Below are 20,542 nucleotides of genomic sequence, written 5' to 3'. Positions count from 1 at the left end.
ACCACAAGGTGAGACGGCTGCACGGATGGTGTGACTGACATCTGATACTTACCCAATACGCGTGGAGCACAGAGGTCAATCAGTCATGGACTACATGTGAACTCCAATCCCACGGAAGAGCTGAATGTGCATGTAACAGCCACCTGGCAGTGAGCACCTTGGACGTGTCGGGCACTCAGCTGCATGCTGGGTGTACAAATACCCTCCTGAAGGCCCCAAGGCAGCAATAAGGTCACAGCCTAAATAGTTCTAGTTCAAAATCAATGGTGATCAATAATGGAGATTCAAAGAGCTAAGGGAGTACGGAGAAGGGAGAGATTAATTTCAAGTAGCTTGATTAGTCAAAATCTCATCCCTTGGTTTTCTGTGTGATTTGATCCCCCCTATCCTGACCATCTGAAGTGGCATCATGCAAACCAAAGTCTTCCGTGTAAGTTCCACTGTGGATCCTATGAGCACTGTATGTTGAATTTTTTTTTTAAATGAGCGTAGTGAGTGAGGAAGTCTCCGAGTAGTGAGATGTGAAACAGCACTGAAGATAGGGAAAATAGAGCAGTTTAGCTAGTTACCTTTGAATAAGAGAGACTGTAAGAGATTTTATATCTTTTAATTGTAAGATATAATAATTCGTGTTTATTTTTCATCTATTAGATAAAAAGATTATAGAATCTACTTTAAGCAGAAATGACATAGCAACTGGCGGTTCAATCAAGATTATAGAGATTATTTCTAAGGAGTAGATATTATAGCATCATTGTGCATTTTACAAAATAATTACAAGTCTTTGTTTCAGTGTTACGTTTATGCATAGAATTTTGCTGCACCAGTTTCTAGCCAGACATGGAAATCACCTCCCTCAAGATGAGCAGAAGATGATTTAAGTACAACAGGAAGGAGGAACTTTGTAGGTTGGACATGGGCTCTTTATCAGATACCTACCTGGGACCATAATTACAACTAACTGTTCAGTGACCAACACATAAGGCTATTGAGATTTTTATTTTTAAACAGTGAAACGCACAAGTATAGTAAATTTTGTGTTGGGACGGGGGGAAGCAAGGAAAGGAAACCTCCTCTCCTCCAGAGTGAACAACCAAAGGTAATCTTGTGATACGTTTCACTTGTTCGGGAATAGTTGATAAAAAGCGGAAACCCAACCCCAAAGGCTTGAAGGACACAGTTACTCATTGAAAGAGAGACGTGTTCACACCTCAGTTCACTTAAAAATACATATGGAACCTCATCCTACCTGCAGACACTGTGGTAACTGCACTCTCCCCTCTGTGTCATTGTGAGGGGTGGTGTTTATGTGTGTGTCCTGATTACTTCCTCTTCCCTACTGGGACCTTAACTTATAATATCAGTCTTTCTCATTTCTCAGTATCTTACACATTTTAATATGTAATATCTTACATATTTTAATATAGTAGGCAGTTAATAATTTTTTTAATTGTGGAGGAGACTAGATGAGAACAAAGCAGAATAAGAAAATGCTCAAATTAATATTGAAAACATAATGTTGACAAAGTTGTTAATTCCTGGTCTTTCCCATCGGTTGCCCCTGCCCATTCATTGACTACCAGTGAAAATAAGACTGATCATGAGGATGTTTATTTGTGAATCAGGAGGCAGCCTGCCCCCATCGTGAAGCCACTCAAAGGAAAGACTGAGCATTCGTGGATAAGGGGAAAGGCTAGAGGATATTCGAGACTAAGGTGCACATGAGCTATCCCTACAGTTCTTTCAAGTCCAAATTCCATTCTTCTGTCTTTGGAAACATGAGCTCATCAAAGCACAAAGAGGCAGGATTTAAGACTGACAGTCATGCGTTGCACCCAGTGTCCTTCAGACCAAAGAGATCTGATTGGAATTTTTTTCTTTTTGAATGCTGTAATGATTGGAATTTTTGACAAACCTAGTACGCTAACAGTGTCAAAGCTTGACCTGGTGAAAATCATTTCAAGGAGAAATGCTCTAAAAATGCTCTTTTACAAAGACCATCCTTCTAATAATAATACCAGAGTGCCTCTCACCACGTTTTCTTTTGCAAAAAGATTTCTTTCCTCCCTCCCAGAGATGCTGTCAGAACGAGGCTTGGCCACCCCAAGGCAGATTCTATAACACTTTCCATAAAAATGCTGCCAGTATTTGCTCAGTTACGTTATCTAAGGAACTGAGGAGTTTTGTTTATATTTTAAGATCAGCAAATGCCAAAAATACTAATGTGAATTGAATAACCTTTCCCAGTGTTACATTAAAACACTGATAGATCATCTTTAAACATGTCTGCAGAACTTTTTAGATATTAAAGAAAACATTTATGTTCAGTAGCATTTTAGCATTGAGCCTATTTTATTTTGATTTAATTCCTAAAAGGTATAGTCCATATTGTACACCAAGCCTGAAGCCTTTGCTTTCCTGCCCTTCACAGACCTGGGTTTGTTCTAGCTTCTCCGCTTACTACCTGTGAAGCCTTGGACAGCCTGTCTGAGCCTCAGTTCTCTTATCTGTAAAACAGAATGAAGTATAACAGGGAAAGATGTTGGAAAAATGAAATGAGAACACTTGTGTCAATTACAGCATGAGTTTGAAGATTCATTCTGTTCAGCTACTCCTGTGTGCTCTAAGGCCACAGGTTCTTGGAATCTGCCCCATGGCTGGCCCCAGCAGTCACTGAAGAACACTACCCTCCCCAACCAAACCCTCCCCCTAGAAGTAGAGTTAGAGCTACTTTAGTTTAGGTCTTCAGTGTGAGCATCACCAAATATGCAAATTACCGGATTCCACCAGTGATCTCAAGGTGAGGCCCAGCTATCTCCATGAACACGCCCTCCAGGTGATTCTGATAATAGCCATAGCTTGAGAACCATTGCCCTACCTAGATCATTCTCTCTTTCCATCACCCTTCCCCACAGTTTCTAAATGTTTTCAGGTCCTTTGTACCTTTCATTAACTCATCTCCTCCAGCATCCCTCTAATAGCCTGTGCTGTCTCTCATTCAGTTACTGCAAAAGTTCTCTGCTGGAACTGAATCCTTAATCACGGTTGGAGAGGAAGACCAGAACACCCTCTCAGGTGGAATAACTAAAAGCACCCAAAAGATTCACCTTTGACTAGATTGTCTCATGTCTTTTGTACCTTCTGGAAGCTCTCTCTGTCTCCCAGCCGTGCATTTCATTACAAGGGGCCCCTTCTGTTGGCTTTAGCTCAGGCTGTGCCATTGTAGGAAGGAGTTTGGGCAACTCCTACCCATAAAAGGTACCATAGACATCCCGATGACTAAATTTTCACAGAAATCTCTGTGTTCTTAGAATAAATTTCTAGAAGTTTACCTCTGGCAGGGCCAAGGTAGGTATCTTTTTGAAGCAGGTGAAATTAGATCTCTAAAATACTTCAGTAAGTTGAAAAGCTTTGTGTTTGAAAAGTATTTCAAACTTCTCAAAGAAGAAGAATCCTTTGAATCAAAGAGCTTCTGATTCCCTGGTCGATTGTAAAGGAAGCAGACCTTGAAGACTTGGCCCAAGTCTCCCTTCTTGGCAGTCACAGGACTCTCACGGATAACGTGTTTGGAATTCTGCATTCTCCATTTAGAGAGTTTCCTTGCAGATATCTGTGACTCACCTAATTCCAGGATGCTTTTGTGGAGGCCGTCCCCCCCGATTAAATTATATTCTTGGTAAACCTGAAAAGGCAAGGAAAGTGTTTTGATTAAAACTATGAGAGGAGGTGACCACCGTGAAGGGCGCTGACACATCCTTTTGCTTTGCAGGAATGTTAGTTCAGCCGGAGAGGAGGCCCGCAGGAGGATGCGGGAATGTGATGGGCTCACGGATGCGCTGCTCTACGTGATTCAGTCTGCGCTGGGGAGCAGCGAGATCGATAGCAAGGTTTGTTGAATTTGCATAGGTGAAGCATCTTAGAGAAGAAGGATGCCCAGGGGACCAAACAGTGGCTAACAAGGATGGAGAGTTAATGCGATGTTTACTACTTTCACTCTGAGATCTATATCGACGTTTAATCCTAGCCTAGAACTAGACACTTAATTCTTGATTAGTAGTGAATAAAATTTTAGATTAAGTTATTGTAACTACAGGTGTTCCAGATGAGTGTATAAACTCTCACATACCAGGTTGCCCACAATCTTCTAGCTTTATTTTCTAAAATCCATTGGCAAAAGAAAAAGAAATATTAAAACTACCTGAGAGTTGAATAATCCTATATTCTTACACGATAGCTCTTGAACAACTTAATTTTGTCCAATGCCATGCAAGGAATGCCTGATGAAGTCTAAATAAATGCCGTCAAAATGCTACATAAACGAGCCTGTCAAAGCATCCATCATCAGCGTCCATTCAGTGCTTTAGTTCGCAAACCAAAATAGAATTGGATGGGCTTCACCAGCGCTGAGCTATTTTGTTTTGTCTTCACTTGTCTTTTGATGAGTTTTGGTTCGTTTTCAATAAAAAATTTGTCATTTCATAATATCCTGGTATCAACACAGACTTTACTGATACTTTCAAGTAATACATGTGATGAATGGGATACCTTAATAAGACCTTAATACATGTGATACCTTAATAAGACCTTCTCCAGAGCCACTCTGCTGACATTTGGGTCCAGTTCTCTGCTGGGGGCTGCCCTGTGCACTGTAGGGTGATGAGCGGCATCCCTGGTCTCCACCCACTAGATGCCAGTAGCATCCTTCCCGCAGCCCAGTTGTGACAAACAAAAATGGCTCCAGATATTGCCGGATATACCATAGGGAGCCAAAAATTGGCCCTGGTTCTGAACCAAAGCCTCAATCCCATGGTTTTTAATACCAACTCTTCTTCGGAATTGCCTTTGGAACATTTAATAAATGCATGTGCCTAGACCCCATCACAGCCCCCTGAGTGAATCTGAGTGTCCAACTCTTGTCTCCGATTTCTATTCCTCTGAAAGTTCATCAGGTGATTCGATGTGCATCTTGGATTGAGAACCGCCCTAGTAGATACAGCTTTGAAATGGACACTCGTTGGGAATACGATATAATATAACTTAGTTGTAAGGTCAGATAAAGAACAAATAAGAGTGATTTCATCCATTTAGTTACTCGTTGGCATGGGGGTGATTTGCCACGGTGCTTCTCTACACATTAGAGTGACTGAAAAATTTAGAAAATTACTAAAAAAACTAGAAAACTAAATTACTAGAAAAGCTAGAAAATTCCTGATGCCTGAGCCCTACTCCCTAAAGTTTAGGACCCATGATATTTTCTGGGACTCTAGCCCTTTGAGTACCAGCTGACTCCAGTTATGACACTGTCTGTCATTTTATCACTGCCACTCAGTTACATTTGCATCCATTCATTTACCGTATATGACATCAATTTCAAAAGTGAAATATGATAGAAAAGATTTAATCAACCTCTCTTGTAAATGCCCTTAACAGCCATTTTAGACCTTTTAATATCATTGACAGGAAAGTTAAGTCCCTGAAGAAGCAACCAGTCAAGATGTCTTGAGTATTTACAGATACCTGTTAACACAATAGAGGAATTTTGAAAAGAGCTACTGAAGGTAATTCGTAATTCACAGAAGCTGCAGTGCTAAGGATCTTAAGATTCAAAGTGGTAAAGACTAACGCAGGGGATGCTAAGCCTATGGATACCAAGCAAGCTTTAATAGTGTCTGGGCCTTGGAGTTGAGAATAAAATAAGAGTCAACAGCCTCTTGTCTTGGTCCAGTGCCCACCACTGGGTAAGGCAGCCTTCAGGAGCATGGTCCAAAATCAGAGTGCTGTGAGGCACGCACATCTTTCTTCTGATGTGTCAGAGGACCAGACTCCTCAGTCTCTCGGGAGACCTTGAAGATTCTCCTTGTTAATGTCCGCCCACATTTCCCCCAAAAGAGGAAACTGAAAAACTGAGGACCACTTAGGGCTGGAGTCAGAAAACTCAGATATTCCTTGAAATCATGCCATTTGCAGCAACATGGATGGACCTAGAGATGCTCATACTAAGTGAAGTGAGTCAGACAAAGACAAATATCTGATACCTCTTATATGCAGACTCTAAAAAATATGACACAAATGAACTTATTTACAAACAGAGACTTAGAAAACAAACTTATGGTTACCAAAGGGGAAAGATGGGAGGGAGAGGGGATAAATTGGGAGTTTGGGATTGATGTGCACACCACTATATTTAAACTAAATAATCAACAAGGACCTACTGTACAGCACAAGGAACTCTGCTCAATATTCTGTAATAAACTAAATGGGAAAAGAATTGGAGAAAGAATAGACACACGTATCTGTATAACTAATCGCTTTGCTGTACACCTGAAACTAACACAACATTGTAAATCAACGATGCTCCAATAGAAAATAAAAATTAAAAGAAGAAAAAACAGAAGACTCAGATATTCCTGATTGAGCAGCCAAAACACTGAGCTTGGCCCCGGGAGCGTGCTGGAAAACGTGCCATCTCGTCCTCCCGATGACCAAGGACAGGACCTGGGTGACCTCAGCTTTGAGACAAGGAGGATCCTTATAGCTGTTGAAAGGATCAAATGTGATAAACTACTCAGCAGTGCTCTGCTGGCCAGCATGTGCTATTGAGTTTTAACATATTATTATTGTCCCATCACTTTCCACTCGGCCCTCTGCTTGGCCACTTCTGAGCTTTCTCAGTGACAAGTTAGAGGAGGGAAAAATGTGTGCACGCTGTCTTTGAGGCCAGCGAAGTTAATGAGTGCAAGAGCCTGGATTCCACGCACGCTCTCAGCTCAGCGCCTGGTAACTGGAACAGTTTGTTGAAAGGGTAACATATGGTGGAGCGTTCTACAGACAGCTTCCAAATTAGCCCTTTCTAATAGAAAATAAGGAGTCAAAATGACCCTGGTGACCAAGAGGAACTACTGAAAGCTCTGTTGACGGCAATGGATATGGAAACCAAAACCACCAGCTGCCACCCACCTTCTGCTGGTGTCCCCAAGGAGGGCGGTGGCAGTCTTCTTTTTTTTCTTTTTTTCCTGCCCCTGCAGAGAAAAGCTCTTGACTTGGTAACCCTCCCAAACCAAGCTTAAGGAGAGATAAGTTCAACCCCTGGGGCCACCCCCATCCATCCCTCTCTACCACTTCCTCTGTCTCCCTTCCGCCCTCCTCATCCCCCCTCTGTCTCTCCTTCCTCTCCCCACCATCCAGCTTCTCTCAAAATCATCCCTCAGCCACAGGTAGATTATAAAACATTTCTCAAAACGGCGGATTTATTCCCCAGTGGTCATTTGTTAAACAGAGGCATGGAGGTGCCCCAGGGAAGATGAACAGCAGGATGAGAAAGGAGTTTATTCTCCCAAGACTTTGATGTAAGAAAAATCAGTTTGAGCTGATTTAAAAATCTTTCTGACTTATGCCATAACATTTTCTTTTCAGGGAGAGACTTTTCTCCCTTTCATGTATTGTCCTGTGTTTACCTGCTTTCATGCCGGTTCCTTTTTCGATGCTGAGAGGATGCTTGAAATAGAAAATCAAGTTGACTCAAAGCCTGTGGAATTAGCAGCCCATGAAACCTTGAGAAGCTGACAAGCAACGCTTGGGATGGCAAAGGTCCCAAAATATACCCTGAAAACTGGTTTTCCTGCCCACAATAGTCATGTCAAACATACACAGTGCCTTTTACCAGATTCCAGTCATAGGTGGGAACAGTGCAGGATCCGGACCCTGGCAGCTCTCACCACCCTTCCAGTCCCAACCTAGGACTAGAAAAAGTGGAGCCATCTGGTATAAGTTACTGAAAGCTTCAGACCTCATCTGTAAAATGGAACGATCTTCCCTGCCTTGAATGGTGGCTGTCCCACAGTTGGTGCCTGAAAAATGATAGCCAAGTTGGCATGCTTTTAAAAAGACAACTTAGCTCTTCTTTTTCAGATTTCGTATGCCTGAAACTGACGTGACATTGTAAATCAACTAGACTTCAATAAAAAAATTTAAACTTAAAAAATAAAATAAAACTTATCTCAGTTCAATTTATTCTCCATCATTATCTTGTCCTTTGTAAAAATTTGGTATTTTTTTTCCTCTTCCCTCGGTTCCTCAAATCCAGGACAAAGGTCTAAAGGTTGATGCGCTGGTCTGAATGTTTGGTTCCCCCCAAATCCGTATGTTGAGACCTAATCTGCAATTTGGCAGTGGGGAGTTTGGGAGGAAACAGGAGCACAGGGAGAGTTCACACTTTGGCCAAGGTCACACAGCTCATTAAATGGCAGAGCCAGGACTCCATCATGGACCCATCAGATCTAGGTCACAAGCTCTGGACCTCCCAGCAGTACCATCTCCACCATTGTTAATGATATAGATCCTTGTACAGCACTTGCTGTGTGCCAGGAACTCTTCTCAGTACCTACATACCGGGTTAGTTTCCTGTTGCTGCTATAACAAACAGCCACAAACATGGCAGCTTAAAAACATAAACTTATTATCTTACCATCTTAGACATCAGGAGTCCAAAAGGGGTCTTTTGGGGCTAAAATCAACGTGTCAACAGGGCTGCATTCCTTCTGGAGGCTTGAGGGAGGCATCTGTTTCCTTGTCTTTACAGCTTCTCAAGGCCGCCCACATTCCTTGTCTCATGGCCCCTTCCTGCATCTCTAAAGCCAGCAATAGCAGGTCACGTCCTTCTCACGGGGTTTCACTCTAACTCTTCTGCCTCCCTCTTTTGCTTATAGGACCCTCAGGATTCCATGCCCCCCCCCCGGATAATCCAGGGTAATCTCCCCAACTGATCAGCAACCTTAATTCCCTCCACCACATAACCTAACGTATTCACAGGTTTCAGAGACTAAGATGTCAACATCTTTGGGGCAGAGAGCTTTATTCTGCCTATCACATGTAAATACTCTAATTCCCGTATTCCACACAGCAGCCTAAAACGTGGCCACTATCATGGCCGTCTTACAGAGGAGGTTATGGTCACGGAGATATTGGGTGCACTGTCCAAATCTCACAGCCAGTGGTCAGAGACCTAGGGTTCTACAGGTATCCAGCTCTATGTGTGTCCTTAACCACCGTTTAACGCCCCTGCCAGGAAAATCAGCATGGAAACACTGATGCCCCCGGGTGAACACAGAACCCGGCTTGCCTGGGACCACCCTGGTTTGCACCTCTTGCCCTGTTTCACCCCCAGAAAGTGCCCTGGTAGATGGTAAATGTTAATGTCGCCCTCCCAGAGCTGACAGAAATCCAGTTATCTGTGCTCTTGGTGGTTCAGAGCCCTAGTCCCCATGCGGCCATTGTCCGTAAGTGGACGCCATCTGGGACCTCTCGTGGTTGTGGGTTCTTCCTCGCTCACAAGTGAATTTCAATCAGTGGCAGCTGCTTAGAAAAGGACCTCTTGTTGATAAGTAGTATCTTCGGGGTGAGAAAATGTCTTAGGACTTTTCCAAGCTTCCCTAAATTCTTTCCACTGTGGCTGTCAAGGGAGCCATTAGGGGCAGCGGCTACATGCATCCAAAGAAAAATGTGTGTGTAAAGACGGATTGCTTTTCTGGGTGGAGGAGTGCTGGTTAGTTTTTATTCACTCCTCCTCCTTTTTTTTTTTTGGATTCTCCAGACCGTTGAAAACTGTGTGTGCATTTTAAGGAACCTTTCGTACCGGCTGGCAGCGGAAACGTCTCAGGGACAGCACCTGGGCACAGATGAGCTGGACGGGCTGCTCTGTGGTGAGGCCAATGGCAAAGATGCAGAGAGCTCCGGGTGCTGGGGCAAGAAGAAGAAGAAAAAGAAATCTCAAGATCAGGTGATGTGGGGACTCGCAGCTGCATGCAATCTTCCCTTGCCCTAATCACAACATGCATGTTTCGTCTGTGTCTGCAGGTGCAGGGCTCTGCGTTTCTAACACGCGGTCACATCACTAATGCCTCTGCACAGGCTTTCCGTGGGGATTTCATAGCTGAGGCAGTGGAGCATTACCTGACTCCCCCCAGGTTCTGCAGCCACGCCAAGATAGGAAATCTCAAAAACGGAAAGAGCCGCTTGCGTCCAGGGCAAGCTCTAAGGTTCCAGCTCACACAGTCGAGTCAGATGCAGGCGCTAATTCTTCTGTGTCGATGCACACATTCATTGCGGCCCTTGCGGGGGCCAGGAGGGTGCCTTGCAGGTGGTACAGTTGCACAGGATAGGTGTGGTCTAAGAAGGGAAGCTGTGGAGAGAGGCGCAGAAATCCAACATATATTGTATAGGTCATTTGGGAACTTTTGGACATGCAATCTTGCACTTATTGTTGGAAAACGGAATAATTCACAGCCCTCCCAACAGAATGACATTAGAAGCTTGGCCTTGGGGGGCAATTCCGGTTACTCCAGATAGCTGTCCAGCTGGAGAGGCCTCTTCAAAATGGAACGGCCTTTCCTCCAGCAGCTGTCGGTTGCCCTGCATTGAAGTAAAGGCCCACAGGCTGTGATTCTCAGCCCTGGCAAAAACAGAACAGCCTCCAGCCCTGCCCCTCGGGAGCCTCTGGGAGGTAGAACCCCTCACCCACCAGGCCCCCAGGTAAGGGAGTAATGAGAAAAAGTGCCCGTCCTGTGGCTGCCAGAAACCCCTGCTACTGAGATCTTCCCGTCTCCTCCGGACACTGTGGTCATGTTCCCAGCCTTCCCCGACACTGTGGTTATACCTCCAGCCTTGCCCTGGACGCTATGGTTGTTATCTCCAGCTGCTGAGGGTCCTATAAACCCAAGATCTGACTGTCCTCAGGAGTGGATGACTGAGAAAGTGGGACAGAATCCCCAACATGCTCTCTTGCCAGGTTTTTAATTCAAAATAAATTTTCAAAAATATCTGTTTAGGTCACAGCACACTATTTTCTAAACTATTTTTGGAAAAGTTTAACTCCGAGTGAGGGTTAAAGGAACTATTTTATTCACGGTAAGGATTAATGGGAATGTGTCCTTAAATATAATTCCTACATTTAACCTGAATGTGTCAGTGTTAGCATTTTTGTAGGTTACAGTTCTCAAGCTGTTTGTAGCCCCTGAGGCTCCAGGTCTTTCTACAGCTTCTGGATCTGTATGTTCCAGCTTAAACACGCCTATAATTTAGGAGATACAGGCTCATTGCCTCTTTGACGGTGACCTCCCACTCTGAGAAATAAATCCCCAGCCCTGCTTTTTCTCCTGTCCTGGATCAGTACTCTGTGTCTTCCATCTCCCCCTGAACTGGAGGAGCCTTTTGGGAGTATTGAGCCATGGTTCTTAATTCTGCCTCTTAGAACCCTCCTACCAGGAGGGATGCAGTGGTTAGCCAGCACCTGCCATGTGCCAAGTATTATACTAAGTGATGTCACACACTTCAGTTATCCTACCTGGTACTTAAGGGTGCCAAACGATTATGGGTTCTGAATATTTTTCAATATCAAATAAGTTAAAGATGGCCTAACAAAGGTACATGGGTTCTTCTCATGGTATCCTTTTGTGGTGTTGCATACCATGGGGCCCAGTCCCTACACTGCTTTACCCTGGAAAGCAAGCTCAGTAAAGTTGAAAGGAAGAAAAGCCTATGGGCAAGAATATAGTGCTTTACAGTCTACCTTGTGATCAAAATCACCTGTATCTCACCTACAACCTAATGATTCAGAACCTCTGGGATGGGCCCAGCCAACTTTGGAAATCAGATTTGTGGAAGTCCATTAATATGGCATTAGCCTTGGCAGGCAGAATGAAAGAAAGAAAGAGAGAAAGAGAGAGGGAGGGAGGGAGGAAGAAAGAAAAGAAAGAAAGAAAAACTTTAAACTGAGGTTAAATTCACTCTGATTTCATGGTTTTCTCTTTAGTCTATGGCTTAGATTTTGAAGCACACCCTTCTGATAGCTTCTGTGCCTGGCCCTGGTGTCTCCTTTAGTAAGATTCTGCCCCGACACTTAACCCTTTTCCCAACTCTGCCAAGGTGTGCTCTGGTGGCTTGAGGTCTTTCGAATGACAGGTGAGATTAGGAGTTGATTGGGTCCAGAGAAGCCAGGGGTCAGAAGAGAACATTCATGGACATCACGCCAAGATAGAGCCCTTCTTCCAAGGGGCTTAGCTGCTTCCATGAAACCTCATGGTGAGCAATATTCCACCTCAGAACGCTGTACTTCAAACCATAATTTATGACATCAGTGAGCTCTCTTCTAAGTTCAGTCCACTAAAATGATGAGTAGAATCTTACGATTTTTGCCTGAAATCTAAATGAAAATGAGTACAGTCTGTTCCATTTTTCTTCTTACAATATTCTTTTAAGGGAGAAAAAAATAATTTCTTTAAGAAAGTTTTTCTGAAACCACCGTAAGTTAAAACACAATGGAACTTTGTTGTTTATAAAGAAGCTTCAAAGTTATTTCAACCAAATGATAGTTTTAAAAAATGTTTTCAAACTGTTCTCCCACATAATATAAAAATATTTTGAAGTGCCAGGAAATTCAGTATCAAGCTTAATGAGGATGTAAACAGATGGAGTGTTAGGTTTGCAGCTATAAAAATGGTCAGATATAATACATCCCCTGGAACCTCTACTGCTCATAAAGTCAGTCTCTTTAAAGAATAGGTAGTGATTATAGAAAGTGTATAATACAAAGTGAAATGAAGAAAGAGGTATATAGAGATAGATACAATGCAGATAAAACCTGGCCAGTTTAGTAAAATATGTGTCATATGCAAATTCAAAATATATGCATGTACCAAAAATATGTTTTTTTAGAAAAAGTGCAGTACATCAAAGATGATGGAAGATAGTGACTGATTCTTCTTATATGTAAATTTTCTACAATGGGCATTACAATTGTAATCTTTTCAAATATTATTTTAAAATAATATTCAAAAAGGAACTAACTGACCAAGTCAGTGTTTGTTTATGCAGGTGTATATGCTTTTTTCTCTTAAATTTGAGTTGCCTCAGAGAAAGGCATAAGATAAAATGAACAGTTGTCTAATCCACGGCAGATCCTTACCAGGACAGAGGAGCCAGAGGTTTTACCAGGAAGCAAAAGTGATGAAAATCCTAATATTGGTTTAGTGATTGACTCTGTCACTTGCTGAATTCCAGAAATTTACGTTGACTTTCACCTTGGGCATTGGTATTCTGTACCTTTGGAAAATACTATACTTTGCAGGTCAGATTTAGTTATAATAAAAATCTTGCAAACTTTCTTTTAGATCCTTGATAGGGATAATTCAAGAAAATATATGATACAGAACCATCAGATGTAAACCCCTGTGTGTGGCTGTATTGGACACTTCCATGCATCGTATTCTGGTCCAAAAGGACGTTGCAAATTCATTAATTTCTGACTTTGTGTTCAGTGCCTATCGCTGAATTATAAGAAATGACTGGTTTCTCTAGTAGCTCTTTTCAATTAGACCCTCTGCCAAAGCAGTCTACATGCCATGTGCCAAGAGGCATATCCCACCCAGCACAGTCCTCACCGCTGCTGGCAGGGCTTTGTGCCAGCAGCCTGGCAGAGCAGGGCAGGGGTGGCAATCCGAAGATTGAGGTCCAGGGAATAGCAGTAGACAAAATTGATTGAGCTGCTTTCCCACCCTTTGTAGAAATAAGCATTTTTGTTTGTTTTTCGATTTGGCATGTGGCCAAGGTTCCTGCGATGGTGTCCGGGGATCAGTGGTGCTCAAACATGGATTAGAAGTAACAGGATACTGCTGGCTGATGGCCCGAGCAGACCTGGGCCTTCAAGACCTACTCTGTGTGAACTTGACTGTGTACAGAGAAACCCGCAGTGAAAAACAGAAGTAAAACAAGCAAGATCTTCTAGAGTTCAGAAATCTCTCTTCTGCTTGAATCACCTCTGAATTTTTTAGTTCACAGGGGTATTTATATATCCACATGGGTGAGGATGTAAACCTATCAGAATTCAAAGGTGATTCTGATCCAGCATTTTTATACGATCAACTTTCTCTCTCTCCTGATAATCTTTGTTTAGTGAGCTGGGGTCAATTTAAGAGAAGTATTATTACTCTTTTTCATCTCTTTTCTAGGTTGTTGATGCCAAATGCATAGATTGTGGGAAGTTTCACCTAAGATATCAGCATGATATCTTATCCACAAAAGCAGTAGTATTGGGCTTCCATGTAAAACCTGTAAAGCCCAACCCAGCCCAGCACAGCCCAGCCCAGCACAGCACAGCATAGCACAGCCCAGCACAGCACAGCCCAGCACAGTCCAGCCAGCCCAGCCCAGCCCAGCCCAGCCCAGCACAGCACAGCACAGCACAGCCAGCCCAGCCCAGCCCAGCATCCCGCAGGCCATCTCCTCACTTATGCTCACGCTGCTCCTCTGTCCAGCATTCCCCTTCCCTTCTTCCACTCCTTGGAGAATCATCCTTTAAAACCAAGTAAAACATCACTTTCACCCTTTCAAGAGTTCTCCCAAGTTAAAGTGAATCCTTCTCTCATCTGCATCTGCATGGTTTTATTTAAACTTCTCCTCCAATGCTCATCACATCATCAGTCACATACAGCTGTTGATCTCCTAGAGGAAGAATTTTCTGAGGGGCAAGACTGTGTGGGTCTTCTTTCCATCTTTGACATCTAGCCCAAGGCCCAGCACCAGCTGTGCTGAATGGCAGTCCAGCTGTGGTCCACTGGGCCTCTAGCTCTTGCTGTGGGGTTGTTGCCAGTCGGTGGTCCCAGCCTCATCCATTGTCTTCTTGGGACACTTGGCCTCCCACGGCTGCTGTGAGCCAGGAGCGCTGCATAGCCCTTCTCTTTCCGTTTGTGGTTCAGGCTGTTCCTCCGCTTCTCAGGGCAGTGCTGCATTTTATTACCTTCTGACTCTGCGATCACCAGCAAACCTAATGAACACTCTAGATCTTGCTAATCGTCTGAGAACTTGCAGTTCATGTCAACAAGTGTAGATGCGTGTATCTCAAAGCACCCCTGGAGAAGCAGTACTTTGATCACACCAGACTAAAAGATGCTTAGTTCTGAAGATGTCAGTGTGTGACATACATAAATGGGATTAGATGCCATGAAATCCCATCCCCTGAAAAGTGTCCTTGGAGTTTCAGGACTTTGGATTGGGGGCCGCCTCAAGAGACTCACGCATAGCCCACTGTGTCCCGTGGGTGCTGTTGGCCCAGAAGTGAGGCTCTGAGAATAAATAGCAATCAATGTCCCAAAGCACAAAAATGAATTTTATTGCTAGTTTAAATCAGGACATTGCAGATTTGAATTTTAAACTTACTTAAATTTTAAATAAGTTTCTCCTTGAGACAAAATATATATTAATTATAAGTAAAAATATTATATCTATAAAAATATTTAAATAACTTCAAAAAATTTTATAAATATTTATATTAATAAATACATGCACACGTAATATGTAAACAATATACGAGTAAAATAGCAATAAGCTACAAGAAGAAAATAATGCACACACCCCCATCATCTTCCCTTCTAGTGTGAGCCACAGTAAAAATGTATACCTGGGCCTCTAATCCTCTCTGATCTCTTTCTCTCTGTATTTATGCATAGCTTTGTTTAACCTTTCAAAATACAATTATACGATATTGGTTGGAGTGTGAGTGAAGACACATCGTACCACATCAGACAGCCAAGTTCATAGCGACTTAGAGAAGACAAGTGTGTTTCCCGCTAATGTAAAAGTCGGCGCTGCTGGCGGCTCTGGTCTGCAGAATCTCCGGAGGCTCCTTAGATCTGTCATGCTCACCTCTTTAGGATGCTGCCCTCCTCCTCATGGTCCAAAGATGGCTCTGTATCCAGAGTCCAGGAGCAGAAATGGAGCCAAGAAGACAGAGGGGAGTACCCTTTCCTCTAGAACTGCCCCCGCTGAATGTCACACACATCACTGTTGCCTACACCCTCTCCGTCTGGATGGGACACATTAGCACCTGAGTTGCAGGGGTGACTGGGATGTGTAGTGTTTTTGTGGGGCAACCGTGACCCTAGGTGAACCTTGGGCATTCTCTTAACCAAAGGGAAAAGGGGTACAGTGGCATACTAAGGGGGTGCAGTAGGAGTTCTCTACCTCAGTAAGGAGGGATATTTTATCATTGAAATGGTTTAGAATTGTCTGCACAGGGTAATAAGAAAGACCAACTTTCATCCATTTTGCTGTTTGCAAATTCTCTGCAGACAGTGTAGCCCCCAATTACCTGCAGCCAGGTGACTGGCACACCACTGAAGGGAAGGACAGGTGTGGGCGCTGCACCCACCCTGCCTCGCTCTGCCGGCTGTTGTAGACACTTTATCACTTGGCTCTGCGTGACCTCTCTGCTTGCCAGTAAATACTCATCTACACCAGAATATGGAAAGGCTACCAAGAATTCCATTGTAGGGGTCTGCCGTGTTGTATGAACCAGTCCCCGATGATCAGAAAATTAGGTTGCTCCCAAATTTTAACTAACGTAAACTGCAATCAACATCCGTGTAGTTAAATCTCGCCTATATCCTTAATCACTTCTCAGGGATAAATTCTTAAAAGTAAAACATCTAGTTTTACATTTACAGAGAATGCTTTTCAGGCTCTGGCGACATAGCCAAAATTTGTCTTAATCACTCTGGATGGCAGTGACAGACAGTGTGAGTACGTTTTGATTTGCTTTATTATCACCTGATGGATCTGCCCCTTTGTGACATGCTTGATGCTTTTAAGTCCTCGTTTCCTAATATCACAGGTGGTTTTTCTTTCTTCCAGGCAGTTTCCGTTTCCTTATTAGTAACCATACTTTCTCGTTTGTGGCTTAATACCATTTCCTTTCTGACCATCTGCTGATTTCAGCTGCCGCTCATCCCTCACGGCTGGTAGCAGTGTAGTCTCGCTCTGCTGTCACCTCACCGTATGCCAGGAGCTTGGTGACTCAAGACATGCTATTTCATGTCCTCAAAGCAATAAGTTGCATGCGCCCACAAAGATCACGGCTGCACAGTTCTGTGCAGTGACTGTCCTTTGCCACTCCCTGTGAATGAGTGAGATGCTTCTCCTTCTTCTGCGCCTCTCATATAAAATTTATCCCATCACCTAGAAATGCTGCTTTTCCACTTTCAGTGGGTTTACAGACTTAACGCTCAATTTTTGGTGACTCATTAATTTGTGTTTACATTTTACCATTCGATACTCCACACCATCAGTCAGTAGTCTGTGTCTTACAGACTAGACCTGGGTTTCTCAGCCTTGGCACTGTTGACATTTGGAGCCGGGTAATTCCCTGTGGTAGGTCTATCCTGGGCATTGTGGGATGTTTATCAGCGTCACTGGCTTCTACCCAGTAGACACCAATCAATAGCACCGCTTTCCCTAGTTGTGACAACCAAAACTGTCTCCAGACATTGCCAACTATCCCCTTGGGTGTTAAAATCACTCCAGTTGAAAACCACTGTATTAGACTGTCTTTGAGGGATGTATCACCAAAGATATAAACAAGCAAGACTACAGGACTACCTCAAGGAAGTTGGCGAGTCAGGGACAGAGTCCCTTGAAAAAGCAGGTAGTAGGGTGAGTCATAGCCCAGGTTTCCCTAGATGTGGATGAGAAGTTAGGAGCAGAGAGAATTCTAGGTGAGCATTACTAGTGTTCCAGTTGGTTCCATCAGGATGACTTGGGGAAGCGGCGAGCGAGCCCGGTGATGTAGACCAGCCTTGATAACACTCCTCTTTGGTCACAACACAGTGGCCGCCTTGTGCCAATGTCTGGAGCTCACAGCATCACCCGCCTCCCTCCTGCCTTCTCCTGAGGGGTGGGCACCCACACAGGCACGGAAGTGAGTCAGCAAGTCTGTCCCTGAATGTTTTTTGTTCTGAAGCCTTGTTTGGGAAACACCATAGCCAATCTCACCTTTAAGACAGGTTTCTAATCTCTCAAATGCAAAATTCCCTGTATCTTTTGCAAGGAGAGCCTGGAGACGTGTACCACATGAATACGAGTCACTGGCCGTCACCTCTGTCCTCTCTTTCCGTAGGTTCAGCCTCCCTGTAGTCGACGGCTTCTGAACAGCTCCCAGGGGAAGTCAGACGCCCGAGCTACCCTTGCCTTCCAAATTCCCAAGCGTCAACACAAAAATCATTTCTCTTTTGGCTTTTGACAGTTGCTTGGAGTTTTTTTTTCTTAATAACCATTACTTGCATTCCCTTGCCCTCCTCCTTTTCCTCCTTCCCTCCCCGCATTAGCTGAAAGTGATGATGAAACACGGTCAGGGCAAAAATCAATTAGTAACTGCTGTTCAAACCAAATCAAGCAACAGTGGCCAATGGTGGATGGACTGTGTTTAGGTTGTGGCTCTTCAAAGTATTTAGCACTGGCTGCAGCCTAATTTACCCAAACCCTGCATGAAGGAACATTCCCTGACAGTTTCCCATTTTAGAGCCATTTTCTCTTCCTGCATTCTGTGATGTGTAACTTCAGCTGGGAGGCAAGAGTGGGATTTTAAAATCAGACTGTTTTCCTGTCATTGCACATCCACTCCCTTTCCCTTGCAGTACCTCTGGCCCATTTATGTCACTGAAATCCCTTTAAAAGAAAAGTGAGCCTGCACACATGCTGACTGTCATTCTCTGTCGCTGGTAGAGAAATTTAGGCACTAGAGATGCATTCCGCTGGTGAAGAGGCCTTTTCTATTTGTGTTCCAAAGATACGGCAGCGAAAGCTCTTTTCTTTACATAGACTGGAATGGCTGTGACATATGCGACAGGAGCTGTGTATTTTAGCAGCGCTCCTCCCAGAGTGTAAATCCTTCTTCCATGTAGGCGAGAACGTCTTGTTAGCATCTCCGTGGTACCCAACCCGGCGCCTTGGAAGTAGAAACTGGGGTAGTTGTAAGCTCCTTCAGAGGGAGGAGCTGAAATTCCCTCATTAATTCTTCTCATTCAGTAGGGGCTTTTATGAATGTAATAATTAATCTCGTGAGCCACCGTCCCCTGAAGAATCCATTTACACAGTCTCTTTGTAAAGTGTACAGACATCTTTACTTTCTGGTTTTTGAACTTTCTGATTTTTTTTTTTTTTGACGGTACCATGCAGCATGTGGGATCTTAGTTCCCCGACCAGGGATCAAACCCACACCCCCTGCACTGAGATCGCACAGTCCACCGGACCTCCAGGGAGGTCCCTGAACTTTCTGATTTTTATCCCTAAGTCAGACCTCTCTTTTCATATAAGGAGCAAATGGCTTCCATGATTCCATCCTCAAACCAGCTAAGAGAGAAATCTTCAAAATAGAATTTAAGCCCTAAGGAGAAGTAAAAGTATTAAAAGCCAGTCTAAAGAAAGGCTTTTTTTTTAAAAAAAAAACACACACACATTGAGCCCATTCCCACAGCTGTGTGATTTTCTTCCTAAGCAGGCATTCCTTACAGTCAGTGGCCAGTGTGTATCTCCTTCCCTGACCGTGACTACATCAAAAACCACTGTGTCCAGATTTCAGCAGACCCTTGGCTTCTAACATGAGAGTGTCTTAGTCTCCTCTTTTTTAAAAATGTTTGAGCACTACCTTCTCGGAGAGAGAATACATATTTTCAATTCTAACAATTTTGGATAGTGAATGATATAAACTGTTCGCTTATTTGTTTTATTGATATTAGTTTTACAGTCATACATTTAAAGCCAGTCCAGCAAAGTACTGATACATAAAAAGGAAGGAAATGATGCCATTTGCAGCAACATGGATGGACCTAGAGTTTGTCATACTGAGTGAAGTAAGTCAGAGAAAGACCAGTATCATATGATATCGCTTGTATGTGGAATCTTAAAAAATGATACAAATGGGGCTTCCCTGGTGGCACAGTGGTTGAGAGTCCGCCTGCTGATGCAGGGGACTCGGGTTTGTGTCCCGGTCCGGGAAGATCCCACATGCCGCGGAGCGGCTGGGCCCGTGAGCCATGGCCACTGAGCCTGCGCGTCCAGAGCCTGTGCTCCTCAACGGGAGAGGCCGCAGCAGTGAGAGGCCTGCGTACCGCAAAAAAAAAAAAAAAAAAAAAAATGATACAAATGAACTTATTTACAAAACAGAAATAGACTCACAGACATAGAAAACAAACTTATGGTTACCAAAGGGGGAAGGAGGAGAGGGATAAATTAGGAGTATGGGATTGACAGATTCCAGCTATCAATACTACACGTAAAATAGATAAGGAATAAGGATTTACTATATAACACAGGGAACCATGTTCAGTATCTTGTAATAACCTATAATGGAAAATAGTCTGATAAATATACATATATATATAACTGAAAAACAAAAGTGCTGATGATATGTTAGTGAATGTGGTGCTACTTGGGATGACAAGTCAGTCTGTTGGTTTGTTCTGTGATCTACTGTCAACATAATCCTGCCTTACACACTCCTTCTTTGCTGCCATCCTGGCCCCAAAAGAGCTTCCAGGGCAGGACAGCCAGGGTGTAGCTGGAGGGTCCTTGTAACACTGACACCAAACTTTCTTAGTGCTTACTGTCACTACTGTCCTGCTCAGCTCAGGCTGCTGTAACAAAATGCCCTAGACCAGGTGGCTTACACAAACAGACATTTCTTTCTCACGGTTCTGGAGGCTGGAGGTCCAAGGGGCCA

General features: G+C 43.6%; 1 protein-coding gene across 2 annotated transcripts in view; it reads left to right on the top strand.

Moving 5' to 3' along the window:
- CTNND2 (catenin delta 2) overlaps positions 1-20,542 on the top strand; it is a gene marked incomplete at its 5' end in the record, with an annotated part of 935,921 nt that overhangs the window by 790,689 nt on the left and 124,690 nt on the right. For both annotated transcript variants that reach the window (XM_082650874.1, XM_082650873.1), the window contains 2 exons: positions 3,770-3,887; positions 9,590-9,775. In XM_082650874.1, coding sequence (XP_082507000.1) covers positions 3,770-3,887; positions 9,590-9,775 — 304 coding nt within the window. The remainder of the gene's footprint in view (positions 1-3,769; positions 3,888-9,589; positions 9,776-20,542) is intronic.

This window comes from Grampus griseus (genome assembly GCF_964374135.1).
Source record: "Grampus griseus genome assembly, chromosome: 3".
Classification (NCBI taxonomy): domain Eukaryota; kingdom Metazoa; phylum Chordata; class Mammalia; order Artiodactyla; family Delphinidae; genus Grampus; species Grampus griseus.
Note: the sequence above shows the minus strand (reverse complement) of the source record. Positions and strands in the feature narration are given on the sequence as shown.